At 32.4% G+C, this 21,278-nt stretch overlaps 1 protein-coding gene across 9 annotated transcripts in view; it reads left to right on the forward strand.

Annotated features, from left to right (window-relative positions):
- Sgcz (sarcoglycan zeta) overlaps positions 1 to 21,278 on the forward strand; it is a 994,036-nt gene that overhangs the window by 575,484 nt on the left and 397,274 nt on the right. For 8 of the 9 annotated variants that reach the window (XM_087217210.1, XM_087217208.1, XM_087217206.1 and 5 more), the window contains one exon: positions 5,678 to 5,872. In XM_087217210.1, the coding sequence (XP_087073336.1) occupies positions 5,678 to 5,872 (195 nt within the window). The remainder of the gene's footprint in view (positions 1 to 5,677; positions 5,873 to 21,278) is intronic. The other variant, XM_087217211.1, reaches the window with a different exon arrangement.

Here is a 21,278-nt window from a genome sequence, read left to right on the forward strand (position 1 = left end):
GTTTCAAAGGTCATTGTCTCAAAAACCGCTGTACCAGCCCTGCAGTATCATCTGTCCTAAGAAGTTACAGCTTTTATAATTTACAAATAAAAAATAATATGCCTATGATTTTATAATATTACTTTAAATCAAATGAAATCTCATTCAATGGCCTGAATTATTTTCTATAACATACATCCACTGTTCAGTAAACAAATATTTATTGAATTATTTAATAAAGGCCATGGATGGAATAGTTCTATACTAAGTGGCAGTATAATGACTCCCAAAGTGCCCTTTTTTCTTTTGTAATGATAATCAATTTCATTTCAGGAGAATTCTACCATAAAGCCACCAGGATAGTGTCTGAAGGGGAGCTGGCAATTCATAAAAGTGCAATGCATTTTAATCTCTTAGTCATTTACAGTATGTCTATATTTGGTATTGAAGTGATTATAACCATAGGGGTTTATAATATTATTGTGAGCTAAGACAAGAAGCAATCATAAAGCAACAGATCTCCTGCCTTTGGTGTGAAGGCAGAGTGTACTCATGATACAGGTGTATTCGGCCTGGGTTTGTGTAAGGAAGGGCAAGGAATGTGTTTACCTTTACAGGCCCAAGTTCTCCTGTATGACCCAAGGGGAGAAGATCTGGAAGTGAGCTTAGCAGGACCTCCACCCAGTTCTAATGCAGAGGTCTACCTGCAGTGATTCCACTTCATTCAGGCTATTCAGATTTTTTTTTTACTACCTCTGTCATGTGTTTGAATGCTGGACTGGTATCCATTTCTTCACTTAATCTAACTTGTTATTTCAAAAGTGACACTTATCTTTATTTTTTAAAATATCTTAACAGTTCAAGAACGTTAAACTTTAATTATTGGTCATCTGCTTTTTCCTCATTAGATAGTCTCATGTAGGAGCCTAAATTTAAACAGTAATGATCATTTTATCTACATCATGTATATTAATTTGGTAAAATATAAAGTTTTCATAGTAGAAAAATGGCTATCAATAGTGTTTTGAATTTTATGTGCAAGACTTCGTTGACAAAAATCTGGCCTGGCGATTTAGCTCAGTGGTTCTGCTCCCTGCTTTGCAAGCACAAGTTCCTGAGTTTGATCCCCAGTATCAAAAATAAATAAAGAAAAAAAAAAGAGTGGTGCTTTCTAGATCATCACCAGGGTTATGGAAGCCAAACTCTATCATCCTTTACTTATTATTAAGTTTTTTTTTCTCTTGATGTAACAGTAAAATCCAATATCCTTTACTCTTTCTCATATTCTTTGTTTCACTGCTGTTCTTCAAGAATGTTTTCCTGCCAGTCATTACAATTGTAAATAATGGAGGCTTTCTGCTTGTAATGTGAAGCTCCTCTGTTGTGTTTCTGGCAATTTTTTAAAAAGGTTTTTCCTTTTCCTTTCCTGTGAATGTGCAGCAATACTTGCCAAGAGGTGTCTCATGTTTCCAAACTTACTGTAAATGGTGCCTGAGACTGTCTTTGCTGGTTTAGTGCTTGCTGTTGATAATTTCTGAGTAGGTGAAAACTTTTCACCCTCCTTCCAAATCGCTTTTGTATTCATGTCACAGAGGAAATCTGAGAATTGAATTACTCCCATGTTAAGAGCCTAAATTCAAGTTATTATCTAAATAAATATCAAAATTATGATTGAATTTGTATCTAATTACATGCTGAATAAATAGTTCCTAAGTAAACATGCTTAATTTTCAGGTATATGCGTTAGCTAAAATGAGTGGGAACAACTACTGGGTAAATAAAAATTCCCTTTTTAAAAGTCTATTTTTTATTCTTTATTTATTTTAATTGTTTAGCACATGTTTGTAGTATATAATAATTATATTTATTGTGAGGTGGTATATGCATATATCTTAATTCTTTTTTATTACAGAATTAAATTAATTTTACTCGTACATTTTAGGTATACGATATGATGACATTCATCATTGGAAATTTGCACCTTTACATAATCTCTCTTAGTTATTTTTTCCCCATTCCCCTCCCTTTCTTCTTCCAAAGTGACCACATTTTAATAAAACTTTCATTTTCCGGGAATGTGTGTGTCCCTTTTGATGCCTATTCAAGCTCCTCTTTCTGTCAGGCTTGTCTAGAATCCTCTTCTACTTCCCATCCCAACAAGGGATATTTGACTTCGATTATCTTTCATCATTCTTGAAATTCAGTGTGAGGGCTTTGTTTTATTTCTTTAAACTTTTTCCCCATGCTATAAACCAGGCTGCAGGATTTTTCCCATAAACTAAATGAAAAAATAATCTATTTCAAATGAATATTTTTCCAAAATAACAAAATTTCACTACCATTATGGTGAAATGTGCCTTTGTACATTAAGTATCATGGATAGGAAAAGTTTAAATTGCCATAGTAAGTTGACTTTACTGTATTGTTTCCAAACTTTTCAAAATTAGTAGCTGTTTAGAGACTCATTTTCTTGGACCACAAAACTAAATATCTTTTGGTGTGTGAAGCTCACAGCACATAATTTTGTTTTGAAAACTGTATTTCACTTGTGTCTCTTAAAATTAATTCCAGGAAAAAAATACTTATACAGCATTTAAGTAAGGGACACTAGCAAAAGGGTAGGAGATAAATTTTTAAAATGACCTCTTTTACTATTTAAAGTGAAAATTATACTTTAAGATCCTATTTTCTGACTCCAAGATTGCCCTTATATAAATCAATGTAGCATTCATTTGAGAGTTGAGGAAAGTGGGCCAGAAAGAGGCCAAGTGACTTGTCCCAGGCCAATGACCATGAAATGCCCACATTGGGATTGCAGCTTAGCATGTAAGTCTGGGACTGCTTTTAGCCTCTCATGTTCCATTTCTTGTCTTGACGAGCAGCAGTTAATTGTTTTGTTAAATACAAGATCAACACTTAGTGAGCAGTGACTCCAATATGATTTACTACTTCTGGAATATAAGCATTCCCAATGAGGAATGTCAGAGGTTTGGAAACTGAATTTAATTTTTATGGTCACAGAGATGTTGCTTATTGCTGCTTCAGTCTGACAAGGACTGGCTTCATAATTAAAAACAATTTCACAAATTATCCAGTTTACTGTCCAAGAGAAATGTGCTTCTTGCTTATGTCCAGATTTCTCTTAGAGGAAGGACAGATCTAGGTAGAAATTAGATGCTTGATTTATATTTTAAAATTGAAGAATCAGATAAACATGGGAGGCAAACAAATAATTTACTGTTTTCTTCCAGCCTCTGTGTTTTCACTTCTCCATTACACTCAGTATTTATATGGATAATGTGATGAAATGATCAAATGTTTTATTTAAAAAATGACATTAATTACAGCACTTCTAATATAAAATTGGGTTCTTTTTTTAGGCTTTATCATCAGATTGGTAAAATGTGAACTGGAGATAATAGGTTCCCAACAGCTGAGTTTTTGTACAAAGCTTGAAAGACCTCTTTCTTACTTTGATGAAACCAAACTTGAAAAAGTTACGTTCCAACCTTCCTCCAGACTTAAATTTTAAAAAGCTATGTTCCAATCTTTCTCCCAAGTTTTCTATTCTTTTAGCCACTTTAAATCATCAGAGTCTGTCCTGAGGTTTGTGAAGATAGAGAGGGGCCCACACTTGGCAGGGTCACTTAGTCATCCTCTTGAGTCACTGCTGTCTTGCAGAAAAGAAAACAGAACATTCCATACAAAGCTTTTATTTTTACCCTTAATATAGCAAACAGTAATTTTAAACAATTTTCTTCAGCATTGTAAACTTAATTAAGTTCTTCTTTTCTAGTCTCACAGATGTTAAGAGTCTAATCCTTCTTAGATTATTTTATATACATCCAGAAAGATGACAGATCTGGTAACATTCACTTATGCCTTCCTTCTTCCACTTCCAGTTTCAGAAAATAAATGATCAAACTGAAATGAAAATGAAAAGGGCATAAAAAAGAAGACTCTACTAATTCCAGTTCTCAGACATAGAAACCCAAATGGAATAAGTTTGTGCTACAATAATGAGCCCCTGAAGAGGGGGCAATGATAAAGAGACAGTGCTCAGCCCCTCTTGTCCAGAGCCATGCACCTGCAGACTCCAACCATCTCACAGCTATTCTCAGTTGTGCGTATCCTCAGATCTCCCCATCAGGTCTAGTCACGGAGAACAAAGACTATTCTTATGGGGTTATAACACTTATAACCCATCTGTATTGCCTCCACTTTGAGTAGCCTGGCTACCTGGTGATCTGTCAGCCTCTCTGGTTCTGACACCACATAACAGTATGATCCCAGCTGTGTCTCCTCAGGTGCTGCCCCTGTATTCAAAATTCCTCCGTGCTTTTCCTTCCTCTTTTTCCTGTCATCCATATAGTCTTTTACTGGCCCCTGGCTGATACTCCAATGCTGGAAAACATACACTTGTCTGTAACTCCATGTCTTTGCTATTCCTCATCTCTCAAAAAATGTCTATATCTGTGGTTTCCACGTCCTCATTTTTCATTTTGTTTTCACCCCACTCTAATTAGGATTTCAAATGCTGACAGATATTTCACCTTTCTCCTTCAAGACATTCAATATTTTCAGGTGTCACTTACTTTGAAAGGCATTCTCCTTCTAGCATCGTTAAAGGATTTCTCATTTTATTACCAAGATTATCATTGTAGTATCTCTCAATGATACTATATTGCATATATAGTGGTACCTTGGTTTATAAATGTTTTTGTTTTCAAACAATTTGGTTGACAAGCAGGAGTGTTTGGAAAAATTTGTTTTCTTTTACAAACTCGGCATCAGGTGACAAACATGACCATGGCCATCTTTCTCACATCAACACAAACCTGGCCATCTTTTTCAAAACTGTAGATCAATTAAGTTCATGAACCAACATACTCTCACCTTCATAAAATAAATCAACAAAATGCAGAATAAAATTTTAATTATGTATCTCTATCAATATGTCTAGATCAAAGAATATTTTCTTTCCATAGATTCTTGCAAATACATTGATAATTTTTATTGAAACCTATGCTGAAGTTTATATTTTACCTTTTTTTGGAGAGAGGTAAAGAAAACTGTGATATACTTGGTCTCTAGCTTTCTCAAACTTGGATGTGGGAAGAGTTGTTGAATTTTAGATACCTTGATGTGGAGATAGGAGAGCAGTCTTTTGTTGGAATGAGCAAATCTACCTGTAAATAATGTGTGCTTCTAGATATAGCTCTCAGGCAACTCTTGTGAACAGAATTGATGACAATAATGTGAGAGTGTAACATTTTAATTATACAACAATCATTATGTGAGTACTCATTACCCATTATTAAGTCCTTACCTCTTTTGATTTACACAGAAAGTGTGGATTTTATTTTTTAATCTCTCTCTCTCTCTCTTCTTCCCTTCATTTATTTTTCCTTGCTTCTCCCTCTTTCTCTATTTCTCCTACTTTCCTTTCTTTCCCTTAACTTCCATTTCCCCTTCCCCTTCCCTCCTTCCTTTCCTCTTTCCTTCCTTCCTCCCTCCCTCCCTTCTTTCTTTCCTTCCTTCCTTCTCCATTTTATTTTCCCTGCTTTTACTCCTTCCTTCCCTCTACTTTCTTCCTCCTCCTTACTTCCTTTCCCTCCTTTGTCTTCCCTCTTTCTCCCTCCCTCTCTCTCTCTCTCTCCCTCCCTCCTTCTTCCTTTCTGTATCCCTCTCTCTCCAGATGACACGAGAACAATACATTTTAGCAACACAACAGAACCACCTACCAAGAACTGAAAATGCACAATTGTATCCAGTGGGAATTTATGGATGGCGAAAGAGGTGCTTATACTTCTTTGTCCTTCTGCTGTTGGTTACCATGATAGTTAACTTAGCCATGACAATATGGATATTGAAAGTTATGAATTTCACTGTGGTAAGTACCACTATGATTTTGCATCTATTACTTTAGTTCAAAGACAATCCAATGTTACTGTTTTTATTATTTTAAATGAAAGTTATTCATCTCAAGTTTTACAAGTATGTGTTTTGAAATTTCAAGAATAATTATATTTTAAGACTGCATTCAAAATGTATAGTGATGACACACAAATGACATTATTACCTGTCATTTAAGAATGGAAAACTAGGATCATGACATGACACAACACATTGATTCATTAGAAACTGGGAAGATATTTAACTAACAAGTATATATTACAGCTTACTATGCCTGAGAATCTAAGAGATAAATAAATTTAGAGATATTTTACTATAATGTGATAAAACATAGTTGCTGTTGAATTGTTTCATATAGAGTATATACCTTTTTATTTCTCTATATTTGCTTTCCATGTAACATAATATATGATGGAATCTAAATCCTAGAATTTCTTCTCGGCTGTTTAGACCGTATTTGTAATGCTATCCAGTAATAGCCACATTCTTTCAGAGCACATGCTCGGTAAACAGAAGATAAACTAGATATGAAATCAATTTTATGAAAATGAACAAATTAATGGATGATTTGATAATTCAATGATGAATTTGACTCCACTTTATTGAATGTTTGCAATGAACCAATGAGCAAGGATTACCTGGGAAAAATCTTTGTTTTAGCTGAGTTTACTTTAGCTCCTTTTGTGTTTTCTGGCTGTCTTTACATTTTTCTACCATGTTTTGTAATGATTCTCCTTTTCCTTAGAGATCTCAGGTATGTTCACAGTTCAGCTGGTATCTCTCAGTTTCTAGCCACACAGTTATTATTCTTTATTACCCTCTACATCCTCCAGCATGAGACTAAAGCAGGCTCTTTAACTTCATTGATATTCCTATGTTGGATTGTTTTTTCACCTTTTCTGGGTTTTGATTTACTAGGACCAGTTTCTTTCTGATTTTGCCAATACCTAATTCTAACTTGAAACAATTTCAAAAGGGAAAATGGACCCAGCATCTTGCCATAGTGAAGGCTACCACACACATTACCTTCATCAAGAGTTTGGGAGGGCAGATGGCCTAACCTTCCAGACAGAAAATCCATAACCATGCAATAGTGATAAATACCATACACTCGTGAAGAAAAATGAGCTGAGCAATGACTGTATTTTTCCCATGTGGTGCAAATTTTGAAGGGTAAGCCTACAAAAAAAAAGAAAAGATGGACAACAGCCAGTATGTCCCCAAGATTAGAAAAACATAGTAATAATTGTATCCTAGAGATGGGTACACGTTCAAGGTCATAGATCAAGGCAGTTGAGCCTGTGAGTGGCTAGAGACACAGGTCAGGACCACTAAGAAAAGCATTGCTTATGAAATATTTCGATAATACATCTGAACCACTCCTTTGTCTTGAAGTTGGCTCTATATTTTGTTTTGTTTTGTTTTTCTCTCATTTGGGCATACTTTGGCAAAAATGTCACTAACTTCCCCTCTGATGAGTTGTTTGTCGGAGCACTGCTTCTGCCTCACCCCCACCCCCTGGACTAGCTGCACTAGTGATTCACTTACCTCATGGTAAGGGCAATGTCTGTGCCTGTGCAGTTACTGCTGGGCATCCTTAACTTAAATATCCATAAAACTCCTGCTTGCGGAGAGCAACATTTTCAATATCGTTTTCCTTAACTAAAAAAATAACATTTTAAAAGAAATAGACTTCTCTAGATCTTAAAATTTCTGGAAGTGTATTCCTTCTATCAAAAGACATCTCTCCAAAGCTTTAAAAAGATAGGTCCAGCATTCTTACTCCAGAAAGCCTTAATTCTATCCAGGGACCACAACACTGGAATTTTCAGGTTCAAGTCATGTGAGTTTATCAAGTGTATATAAATTAATTAGGAAAATATACTAACCGAATAATTATTCACTTCACGCCTCACACTCACAACACCTTGGTCCATGCTGATGTCAAGACCAGCTAAACCATTCATGGGAAATAATTGAAAGCATCATCTATGTCCTCCAGATTTCTGTAGGCCTCAGGGTGCCTGCCACCATGGAGTTATCTAAATTGAACTTCATTTGGCCAGCATGCAAATGACAACATGGTCTTGGGGGTAGTAAAAATGAGTTGTTTGATAGGAACCTTGGTATTTAAAAGATATTGTAGCATCTCTTTTATTTTTCATTTTTAAAAAGCACAATTTTGAAGCTGAATGTTCTAGCACACACATGAATCCCAGCCCTAGAGAGGCTGAGGCAGGAGGATGGCTATGATTTCAAGGCCAGCTCCAGCTACAAAGTGAGTCCCTGTCTCAAAAAAAAAATCACAATTTTACTTTTTTATAGTCAAAAAGAACACCAACCTTCCATCAACTATGTAAACTGCTTGTGTGTAGCTGAAGTTAATGAACAGATGAAGTTTTGATGATTATATCAAGATAATTGTTTTAAGATAATACTCTATCTCAATGAATTTATTCATAATTATTCAGAGACACTCAGAATTATTTAAACAGTTGCATATTATTGCAGTCCTGAACACTGCAAAATAAGTTGTATATACTTAAATAGTATAAAATAATTTGTAATCCTTTTACATTGCATCAGTAAAAAAAATCAATTTTATTTTTTTACAAGCACATTGTATCTATACCACAGGCTAGTTGATATACTTTAGCAAGAAGCAGAAATGATGTGTAAATTGTTTGAAGAGTATTATCGATCTACACAAATTGTCTTGCACTTTCATTATAACTGCTGCCATTCAATCTATGGAAATATCTGGCTGCTAACATCTTTTACTTGGACAAACTAGGCATGTTATTGTTATCAAAATATTTTATTTTCAGCACAGCAAGGATAGCTGTCAACCTATTTTATAATGCTATTGGAGTCCTTCATTATGAATATTATTGTACATGATTTTTATGGTTGATATGACCTTATTAACTTCTGTTTCTCATTTTGTGGAAAATAAAATCATCCTGCTTATTGAGATATCTATCACAGAGAAGCAAGAAAAAGGAAATGAGTTTATACTACATTGAAAGACACCAAGTTAGATATAAACAATAATTTCCTGACTATGTGAGTTGATACATGTAGGAATGAGTTGAAGAGGGAGACTTTGGAACTTCATTTTACCATGATCAGTTTAGCCCAATTACATGGTATTTGTTGCTACTGTTGTTTGGTTGATTTGTTACAATATCTTTATGTTTCAGTACAAATGGACTAGCCTTGCATTATATCAGTCTTTGTATTGAGGAAGAATTCATTTCTGGGTTCAATTCTCATACAAAATACATTACTTCTATATTTGAAGGTTGCAAATTGATACAGTGATGAAGTTTTTATTTCAATTCTAAGTGTTGATGCTGAAATTACTGACATACATCTATGTCAGAATACTATTAGATATGTTCACTAGCTAGAAAAGAAAGAATGAGAACATAAGAAAATTATGAATACTGAACCTTAGAATTCAGGAATACCCAAATGTGGCTAATGATTGAAACATTTAATTAATTTCTGGACAAATTGTGGGGGATATTCTTGGTGGCTTGTATTAAAGGAGGGCTGGAAGGAAATTCCAAGCAGTATTGAATATCATAATCATTTAGGTAGGAAAGGAACTGAGGATCTTTTAATCCAACCATCCATGTATTACAAGAAGTCATTTTCTAATATTCCCTACATTTGGTTATTAAGCTTATACTTAAACTCTTCTCTCAATGCAAAACAATTGTCCCATTAAATTACTGTATATTTTTATCATTATTAAATATTTTGTTGTAGTCTCCTTTTATGTAACTTTAAACATGGCATTCTACTTTCTTTATATCAATATGACATGTTTATTAAATGATTTATCAAGATTACTGTGTGGTCACACATATATTTATACACACAAATGTACACTACGTGAATGCTTGATCACCTTTTCTTTTTTCTTTAACGTGTAAAACCAAAATTTGTTAGGGAGGTCCACAGAGCAATCATTTTGGTTTCTTTAGTTTCAACTGTTTTTCTTCATTGTAAATATATCTATATTATGTAACTCAATAATATGTTTACAGGAATATCAAAGCTTTCTAGATACTGTTTTTTTTATAGCTCTAGGCCATAGAGTCATTTTTACTTTTCTATGATGGTTTTTGTCTTTATGTACTTTTCTAAAATTTAAAGTACACATGTTACTATGTTAACTTGTTTGCATATCCTAAAGCTAAGTTTTTAAAGTTAATTTTTTTAGAAAATATAAATTATATATGTTTTATGAGTCTTAAATTCAGTGTTATTTCTTATCATTGTTAAATGAAATTATCACATATTCTCATGTCATTTTTGATACCAATTATTTTTATCTTCATTATTGACCCAAATATTTCATCATAGGCATTATAAATGTACCTCAATGGCTAAAGTACATTTCCAATAAGTTGTCATTAGTTAATGTATCTTTCAAAAGTTGTTACTTTTAAGATTTTTAAAAATCTTTACCTTGAACTATTACTTTGAATGAACATTTCTGTCTTTACATATCCAACCATTAACTAGCAAAATTACACTCTCATTCCAAATGGATTTTCTTACCTAGAATTTACAGATGTAGATAAACATGTATAGAGCTTCAATTTAAAATAACCACAAGTTTCTTCTTTTTTTTTTAACTTATCCTTTGCTCCACAGACTTTCAGAGTTTACATTTATATCACCTTGGTCATTATTTTTCCTCCCTCAAATGGATGCAGGGTTAGTTACATTTTTTTCCAGTAGTGTTTTTCTAAGTTGTAAGAGACTGTGTGTTAGATAATATGCTCTTCATAAATATTATTGGGATAAATATATATCCCTGGCTTGCACTGAGATCTATATAATTTTTCATTACACTGTGATTTGTGCCCCTGCAAAGGCTGCCTTGAGCTGGGAAGAATTGAAACTGGAACCAATGAACTCTCTTTGCTGTTAAGGTCTCATAACACAAAGGGAGATTCCTTGCTCTACACAGTGGGATTTATTATCTTCTCCACTGAAAAATCAGTTTTGTATTTATAATATCAAGCAGAATAACTCTCAGCAGCCTCTTTATCTAAGATTTTATACAATGCAGGGGACAAGGACAAGCCTGACTCTTCATACAGAAAGCTGCCATTATTAACACTTTAAATTATTTATTATGTAAAATTTTATCTTACAAAATGTTATGTCATAAATATTAATGCATAAATAATAATAAACAATAAAATGGACACCTCCTCCACTACCATTTAGATTGAAAAATAAACTTTCGATATATCCTAACTCTACGGAGATAAACAAATTCTCAATATTTTCTTTACTTTTATTGCTTTAAGCTGAGCAATTTTGTTGTGAGAATTATCCCTTATATTGCTACAATTTATTTATTTACTTCTGTAAATTTCTTGGAATAAACATATCATTGATCCATCTTTTTATTTTTGATTATTTTGTTTATTTTCTTTATTTTTTATTAATTTTCTGCCACAGATTCTTTGAACAGCCTTGTATATGAACATTGATAATGATAGTTGCACAAATGCAAGCTTCTCTAGGTTCTAGAATTTAGGGTGTAAGTGTAGGAATCTTGACATTTAATGTCATTTTTTCCAGCATAATAAATGAATCAATTTATATTACTAACACCTTGTAAGGGTTTCTTTGCTTGGCTTTACCAATTTAACTGTCAACAATTGCTGGATAACATAACTTGCTAGCTTCTACACCACAGATCTGACAATGTCCTCATGAAGATTCTCCTTATTTATTGTTCATTTGTTTCCCAGTATGTTCTTTCTGGCATGCTTTTTCTCATATTTATTTTGACTCTATGTCTTTATTCATACCATCTATCATGCTGATAGGATTTACTGTGTTATATTAGACATTAAATTATTGTTGTGTGTTTCTAGACTTGCAGCTTCACCTACTGAAGTGGAAACTGCCTACCACCATCCGAAAAAAAAAAAAAAAAAGAAAACCTTCCACAATGTCTCTTCATTAAACAATTGAAATCAATGGGGTATAGTCCTAAGATTTTCTAGAAAATTTTGTTGACCTAATTTGGCCGCATGTGTAGGATATTTGTGATTTCCTTACATTGATTAAAAATAAAAGGTATGCACATATTCAAACCCTAAACAAAGTAAACACCACTCATTGTGCACTCATTATGATCCAGTTACCAAGATGAAAAGTGCCAGTAAGAATAGGAACTAGGAAAAAAAAGGAAGAATTTCTTTCAGGCAGTCTATGAGAGTATAGGCAGAGGTATAATTCTTGTTATTTATATTCCACACAGAGACAGTATAGAAGATGGACTCCAAATAAGACTTTGAAATAATTGAAAACCATGTGCTTTTTCTAGTAAGCACTCATTTCTCTTAAAACTCCACAAATATCAGTGTATATTTTTTCCTTGGAAAAATTAATTCATTTTCATATTCATTAATGTTATATAAGAAAGGAACAAAACTTGATTCTATATTATCTGCCAGTAGAATATTTTCTTATACAAAATTATTGTCAATTGCAAGATTTCCTTAAGTTTTTGATATTTCTAAAATCTTCTTTAAGTAATCATCAATTGTTAAATGAACAAATAGACTCTGGTCGAAGTTTTATGTCCCTATCTTGGCTATTAAATTTATTATCTATGCTGCTTATGAGAAGATAATAAATTGTGCTTCAATGCAGTCTTCTACAGAATGATGTAATATTACCATCTGTTACATTAGATTGCTTTAGAAATAAAAAGAAATAAAATGAATTGAGCTTATTCATAAGTGTCAGGCATATACTCATAGCCACACAAGAGTCTGATATTATTATTACTCTGACTTATTTTCTGCTGCTCCATCTTCACAGATATTCCATTAGCTGTGTAAATTGTCTTGGTTCTTTATATTGAGATTGATAATAAAGCAATGTTAAACATATTAAATAATCTCATTAGGTGCGTATTAATAAGGAAGTAAATAAGTGAAGGAGCTTATCTTGTTAATACTGTTGACCTGTTTCAATGTTAAGGTCATGTGTTTTGAAGCCAGATAGCCTGATGCACAGTTTGGCTCTGTGGCTGGCTGCAGAGCAGGGCAAATGTGTGCTAGGTACTTAAACTCTCTAGCGCCAGTCCTTTCATCTATAAAATGCTAATGATGGTTTTGACCTCGTAGGTATCTCATAATTATTAAATAAGTGAACCCTACTAAAAACTCTTAAAATAGATTTTTATATTAAGCACTCGATTATTGCCAACTAAGATAATGACAATTATTATGCCCATGCACTGTCACTTGTCATTGGTGAAGTTATTTTATGAAAGAAAATTTTGTATTTCCTTGGGATTCTGAGGAAGAATAAAAACTCTTAGGAATTTCTAATTTAGTGTTCAGATATAAAACACTATAAATATGTAAAATGGCTAAGAGGAGCACTTCATTCTGTCAGACACCACTATTTTTAGTGTCACTATTTTGGTGACACTGAGATGTTTATTTTGAAAACCAGCATTGTCAGCAAGCAACCTTTCTGGGCTGTCAGAATTAGAGATCTAATTTTGATTTTTGAATTATCTTGAAAACTGTAATACTTGAAATTTGTCTGTATAATAAAATGAGATTTCCATTCTTGACCCTGAGTGTTCTGAGCTTATTTAGGGACAAGAGCATTAAATTGTTATGTGATTTACATATTGTACTATGAATTATTTTTATAACGTTCTGAATTATAAACCTTAGGCTGTAATGCTTTTACTGTAGGAACAAAGTTTAAGGTGGTAGGAGCCCATTAGTTAGCATGCAGTTTGTCCTACAAGATTATATGTTTTGTAGACCAGACCTTCCTGAATTTTACAACATATAAAGCAAATGTTGTATCCCCCCTGGCAGATGAAAAAACACGAACTTAGGGAAAACGAATTTCCTAAGGTCACGCTGATAAACAAGGATGGAAGCAGGGATGGAAATTTCAAAGTTCATTCTCTTTTCACATCATTTCATTATATTAGTATTATTTAAATTAAATTAAAATCAATTATTTGAGTTTTCTTCATTAGTATACTTCCTAGTTTATCTCGGTGCATTCATATAACACCATTAAATATGTAAATACAATGGCATTACTTTTTACTTGTGTTTTGAACCCAATATACCTCTATACACTCTACAACTTTTAAAAAAAATTTTAATTTCATTAGTACATGTTTGCAATACATAATGATTGCGTTCATTGTGGGATGTTGATACGTGTACATAACACATCTTAATTCTTTTTATGTCCTTTTCCCCTTGCCCCTCCATTTTTGGTCTGTTTCCCATTTGTAAATGGTCTATTTTCCTGTTAAAAATGTACAGTCAATGAGCAATTAATATGATGAAAACTGCTCTGTGAGTTTCAAGTGTGGCTGTACTTGTAAGTTTGGCAGCATGAGCTCCAGGTTTACTTTCTAGAGATGGCAATGGCACTTATTCATCATATAATTATAAAACAATGATTTTCAAAAGTCCATTTCACCCTTAAAATTTCAGTCTTTTCTTCATAGAGTTTAAACTATATTTTCCTGAGAAGTACCTAACTGGCCTTTTAAAGAGAACACTCTGAAGGTAATTTAGATCATAGATTCTGTCCATCTTTCTGGGGTGCCACTTCCATTTTTCCAATTCATTCCTCAGTACATGCTCCATAGCATGCATCCTGGTAGGCATCTCCTTCAGGAAAGAACCACAGCTCTGCAGGGAGGTTCCAGTAGCAGACAGCAACACCATCCTTAGTGTGGTGTGAATGGATTTATTCCAGAACTTATGGTAGTGAATGATAGAGTTAATGTTGCAAGACTGCTTCCATTATTACCCTCTGTTTGCATCTTCTCATAATTTTCTGACAAATTGTCCCTCTCCACTGAAATCATTCATGATTACTTTTAGCCTAGCAGTACATTTTCTTTCCTTGACTTTATAAGGAAAAATTTAGTCATTTTTATCCAAGTTCAAAGAACAACTGAGTCCTAGTTCTTTTTCTGAAATTATCTATAAAAATAGTGGCATAAGATAAATCACAGAATATACTTATCCCAGGCAAAATAATATTTCTTATAATATAAAATAATACACCTGGATAACACTAAGGATTAAGAAAATTAGTCACAGAGTAAAAATTATAGAAATTACAGACCTTTAAATTCTTAGGCTTAATAACATTGTACGATATATTTGAGCAACAAAACTTAGTTTAGTGTCTTCTTTTTATGTGAGAGAAGATAGAAATCCACAGCATCAAAATCATTGTCCCATGTGGAGGGTCACAACTAAGACTTTACCATAGGGTAAATCACACTGAACTTAAACACGTGTGTCTCCATATACTTATTCCCACAATAATGACATATAAATATATCTTAAACTTTTTGACAAAATAGTCAAAGTATTTGACTGCTAAGTAGGATTTTTTTGGGGGAAATTTTAAGTTTTAATAAGAAATTATTAATTTTCTTAAGGATTAAGAATTTTGCTGCTTTGTAAACAAAAAAGAGTAAGCATTTCCTTTTCAAAAGTGTAATGCAATGCTATTAGATTTGTTGTTAACAAGTTAAGAGATTATTGCAATAAACATGGTTGTATTGGATAAGAGTTCATATGATTTTCTTATCTCAAATAATGGTACCTCAGGCTTTCATTGTTATTTTGTAAACTCACCCTCAGATCAAATGTCAGTATGATTAATTATAAGCAGATTTAATCTAGAATTATGTGAGTGATCGTAGTATTCTTAAATATTTCCAGAAAGTCAGCATTCAGATCCCTTGAAAAGTGATTACATTGTGATAGGGTCCACATCAAGACAATAGCTGAAGCTGTGGGGTAGAAATCTACCTCGTTGCCATGAGAATGGTGAGGGACCAGAACACATCTCTCAAATTGTTCCACTGGAACACAACAGAAACTGTTAGTGAGCAATATCACTTGAGAATTATGTACTCGTTTTCTTTCAATTCATACATTTTGTCATCCAAAATTTTATATTTTTCTGGGTTTAGGAAATTTCAAACCGTGATAAGCTTTTTGATAGCTCTGATATCCCCTGTATTCTTTCTTGACTTAAAATGAAATACACTGAATATTTGCTGAACTCCTTCACATAAGCTGATCAGATTATCTCACTAGTTTTACTCAGTGAAGTATAAAAATCTACATATGTATGTGACCTATATAGGCATCATAAATGTACATATTCCTTTTGAGGTGTTTATTTCAAACGTATGTTAGCTTCCTTGCACATTTTTATAAGGTATTTATCTCTACTATAATATGCATTTTAATCAAACTCATAAAAATGGAATTTATGAGTGACATTTTATTTTTTAATTACCCTATATTTTGTCATATGCTTGTTTGTGACTGATGAGTTAAAAGAAATATTGACACTTTGTTTCTCTAAGAACTTTGCTATCAAGTACTGAGCTGCAGAAAATTATCAAAATATTCAACATTAAACTAGAATAGCAATTAGAAATTTATTTAAAACTGAATATTTAGTTACTTGAAGGAATAGAAAATACGATTTAAATAAAGAGGAAAAGGAATAAATATGCATGAGAGAATAAGTTCCATATATTTTTGTCTTAACACTCTTAGAAGCTCCATATTTTTATCTCTATTTTCAAAATAAAAATATCTGCTCAACCTCATGTAGTTAATAAGCAATATTTGAATCTCTGTTTAATACATCAGGAAAAATTTGTTCTACTTAGTTCTATCAAAATGATAGTTTTCATCCTGGAAAATAGTCTACTATTTCACAATGTTTTTTTGTACTACTGGGGATTTTGTAAATTCACATATGTGTCTGCATAGATTTTTATAGGGACATGAAACAGAATACTTTCTACTGGGGATTGAATCAGGGACTTCACATTGAGCTACATCCCTAGCCCTTTATTTAATTTTTTTAAAGACTCTAGCTAAGTTGCCCAGACTGTGATTGAATTTTCAATACTCATGCCTCAACCTCCCAGAGTGCTAGTATTATAGGTATATGCCACCATACCAAGGATTTAGTTAATTTTTGAGTGAGTAAATTTACGATATATTTAATTATTATCATTGCTTTTCATGTCAATTCTTTTTGTTGCTACATTTCCCTTCATAGTCATTATTTTACTATTAATAACATTAATTTATAATGAAGTTATAGAGTCATGGTACTTTCTGTAAAATCTGTTCCCCTTGGTAGTCATAAAATATGCCTTAAATAAGGAATGTTTTAATCCTGTGGATACTGTACACATGGTTCTCATCTTTTTGTATACTTACTGACAGTTTAGGTAGGCACATCATATCAATGACCTATTTGTGTAATTGTAAAAATCTGAGATCCTAATGGCTGAAATTAATGAATGCCCAGTTAGCTCAGGAATGGGACTGGGAAGTTCCTCTAGACACAGGAAATATTGGTGAGGCTTCTTCCTGAATCTTCTGTCAGTTTTCTGACATCTTTAGTGTTGAGTGGCTTCAGTGGCTTCATTCACATATCTGGCAGTCATGTGACAATTGGTTCAATTGGTTGGATCACATGTTTCTTATCCTCCAGAATACTAGCCCTTTTTAAAATGGTTAAAAATTCTAATGAAAGTATAGAATATGGAAGGTATCTAGATGTTAGAATTAAAACTGGTCTGCCACAACTTCTGGGCATTCTACATTCAGAGCATGCCCACTAGTACACTTAAGATCCATGGCTGATGAGATTCCACTTCACTAATATTGTATGAATACAAATTATAGCAACAGTTAAACAACGTTTTCAAAAACATGTTTAAAGGTTTACTTGTAGAGCAATTTTAGTTCCATAGCAATGTTGAATGTTAGGTACAGGGTATTGCCCAGTATCAACATTATAAATCAGACTGAAACATTCTATGAGTTTTAATTCTATGGATTTTGATGAATGTATAATAACATGTATGCATCATGATAATATCAAATAGATTAGTTTCACTGCTCTACAAATCCTATGCTCTGCCTATTAATTGGTTCACTTACCCTTATCCCCTGGAAACTACTGATTCTTGTACTGTCTCCATAGCTTTCCACTTTTCCAGATTGGCGTATGATTTGAATTACACAGTAACTACCCCTCTCAAACTGGTTTCCTTAACTTAATGTGTATTTATGTTTCTTTTATTACTTTTCACAGCTTGATATCTCCTTTCTTGTTGGCATTGAGTAATCCATTGTTTGTATGCACCACAGCACCTTTTCACCTAATGAAGATTATCTTGCTGGCTCCAAGTTTCCACATTTATTAATAAAGCTAATACAAATATCCACACATGAGTTTTATTGTGGAAAAAAATTTTAAATTTTTTGGGGTAAATATCAGGAGCATAATTTCTGGATTGTATGGTTGGAAAACATTTAGTTTTTTAGGAAACACAAATTTTCTTCCAAACTTTCTATTCAATTTTCCATTCCTACAGAAATAAATGACATTTTCTTCAGAATTTGGTGTCACTAATTTGTTATTTGGTGTTTCAAATTGTCAAATATTTTTAAGTTTTGTTCAAATAATAATTTAAATCCTAAAATAATCCATATTTTGATATATCTACTTTAAATATATGCGTGTATGTTTTTAGTACACACATATGCATATATTTATATCCGAGTATAGTCTGCAATATACTTTATAAACACTTGATATGCCACCACCTAAATTAGCACTCTGAAAGTTTTGTTAAAAAGTGCAAATATTTAAAGCTTGTATAAACATACTTGACAGTAAATATTTTCCTTTGCTTTTTGAAGAATAGCTTGAAGTTTTTATTCTTTAGAATTTATGAAAGGTCTTCAAAGGCACTTGTAACTTTTGGTATGTACCCTAAAAAAGTAATCATATATGTAAAGAAAAATTTTTTGTCCAAACAAGTACACATCATGTTTCATATAGGCAGTAATAAGATCTAAACCTGGAATAAATATATAATATATATATATATATATATATAGTATTGTCTGTACAATATTAATCATTAAAAGTTAACTTTACAAAAATTTAAACGTTTTGGGTAAGTTTTTGGTATGGCATAAAATTATCAAACTCCATATTTATAGAGTGTTTTAAGATTTAACTTAAGACTAAAAAGAATTGCATAGAAAGCTACTAAATAAAAATGGAAAATACTATATATTAATAATCCCTCACTGGTAATCTAAAGTTTTTTATTTCCACCTTTCTTCCTATGCACTTATGATTAATTTTTATTGAATTATGACATATTACAGGCAGTTACATATTTAAAAAGCACAAAACTAAACTCTTTAGAAGTCTGTTAATTTCATTTTGTTATGTTCAATATAAAATAGCTTTGATTATTTTCTGGCATTAAAATGTTAAAAACCCTATAAATGAATAACTAAATATGTTATAGATTGTATAAATTAGTAATAAGTACAGTAATGAAAAAGTACTACCGTGATAAATGAAAAATCATATTGTGATTTATAATCATATTCATTTGTTTTACTTAAATTTAGAAATAAGTATTTATTTTCAAAGCTGACAAAAACTTTAAGATCAAATGAAATTCCCAAACCTGCCAATATGAGGTCAGTCTATATTTTAAAAACACAGGTCTTCCCTTAGAGCAAACAATGTCTATCTTCTAAAAATATTAAGTAGGTAAAAAAAAAGTACTGATCTAAACAATCATATGAAAACATAATCAATAGTTAGGAGCCATTAGATTTTAGATCAATAAATATTTTAATTTTCCTTCTCAGTAATTTTTGTACAAAAAATTAATCTAATTCCTCTGAAAGAGGCTAAGATATTTTTCTGTTGGATTTGTCTGCCTTAGTTAGGTTTTCTTGGTCCTGAAAGAAAGAAAGGACTTGAAGTTCCTTGTCCAGCTCTCATTCCCATCTGTCTGTAGGCCTTTATATCTATCTATCCATTTATCTATGCGTGGTTTAAAAGAGTGCATTGCTTTCTCAGTTAATATGATCATTCATATAACTTGACTTGATAATTTTGTCATGGATAGAATTACTTTCACTTAAATATGAAAGAAACTTATAAACCTCAAAATAGCAAAACTCATATATTTCTACTATAACGACTATATTGACTAACTGCTCCATTTAAGCTTCTGATGTATTTTTTTGGAATCAAGATTGTTGGAACTCTATTCATATTTTGTATGAAAAGATGACTTCCTGGTCCCAATAACAAAAAGAGATTTAGTCAACCTTCTATATCTATGGGTTTCATATCCAAGATTTGAACAAAACACAGAGAGAAATCATTCGAAGGAAAAAGGTGTGCATCTGTACTGAACATATAGGGATTTAATTGTAGTGTCATTATTCAGTAAACAACACATTATGACACCACTTGCATAGCATGTCCATACTAGGTATCTAGTGACCTAGAAACCATTTAAAGCATAGGAGAATATGTATAAGTTATTTGCAAAAACTGTATTGTCGTAGATGGTACATGAATGTCCTCAGGTTTTAGTGTCTAATGGGGGTAGAGGGAATAGTGCGGTGATCCTGGATTCAGTTCCAGGAGAGACTGAAGGATAATTGTGGATTTAGTTCTTCCTAATGTCAACTTTAAACTAACAAATGCAGGATAGTGTTCTATCATGCTGAAAAAAATTCTTGATTGTCATATGACCAGAAAACATAGTACAAGGTAAAGATCATTCATTGATACTTTTATTGAAATATCTTGACTTCTAAATGTAAAAAATGATAGTTTTTTTCATTAAAAATTGTGAATAAATGTTCTTTCTAGGAATCATTGACCACGGGGTCTACAAAATTTCCTAGGTCTATTCCCTCAAGTTCATGAATAATGCCTTACTCATTTGGCCTATGGTTCTTAAGAATCCTAAAATAGAGAAATATCCAGATTGGAGATAGACAAGAGAATGCTGATGCCTTATAAAATTTCACCAATATAAAAATGAACCAAAATCAAATTCTTGCACCTGAGTAAGCTCTAGTGGGGGCTGGGGATGTAGCTCAGTGGTACTGCGCTTACCTGCCAAGCACAAGGTCCTGAGTTCAATCCCTGGTACTGCAAATAAATTAAATAGATAAAAAGAAAAAGAAAGAAAGAAAGAAAGAAAGAAATCACTAGCCTTCATTTTTTAGAAAATCCAATATAGATTATCTTGCTTAGTCACATTTACAGTAAAAATAAATATGTTCCCTTCATGTATTCACTAAACTATAAGTCGTTAGTCATTCAAGCATCATGAACGCTTCCACAGTATTTCAATACAATTATTTGTATTAGTCCTTTGAGACTATAGAATATAAATGGCTGATTTCTTTATTGCTTATTAAAAACACTGTTTTCTAAATATATTCTAG

Source organism: Heterocephalus glaber, unplaced genomic scaffold, assembly GCF_053883595.1.
Source record: "Heterocephalus glaber isolate CG9 unplaced genomic scaffold, H.glaber_assembly_v1.0 deba00001461, whole genome shotgun sequence".
NCBI classification, from domain to species: Eukaryota; Metazoa; Chordata; class Mammalia; order Rodentia; family Bathyergidae; genus Heterocephalus; species Heterocephalus glaber.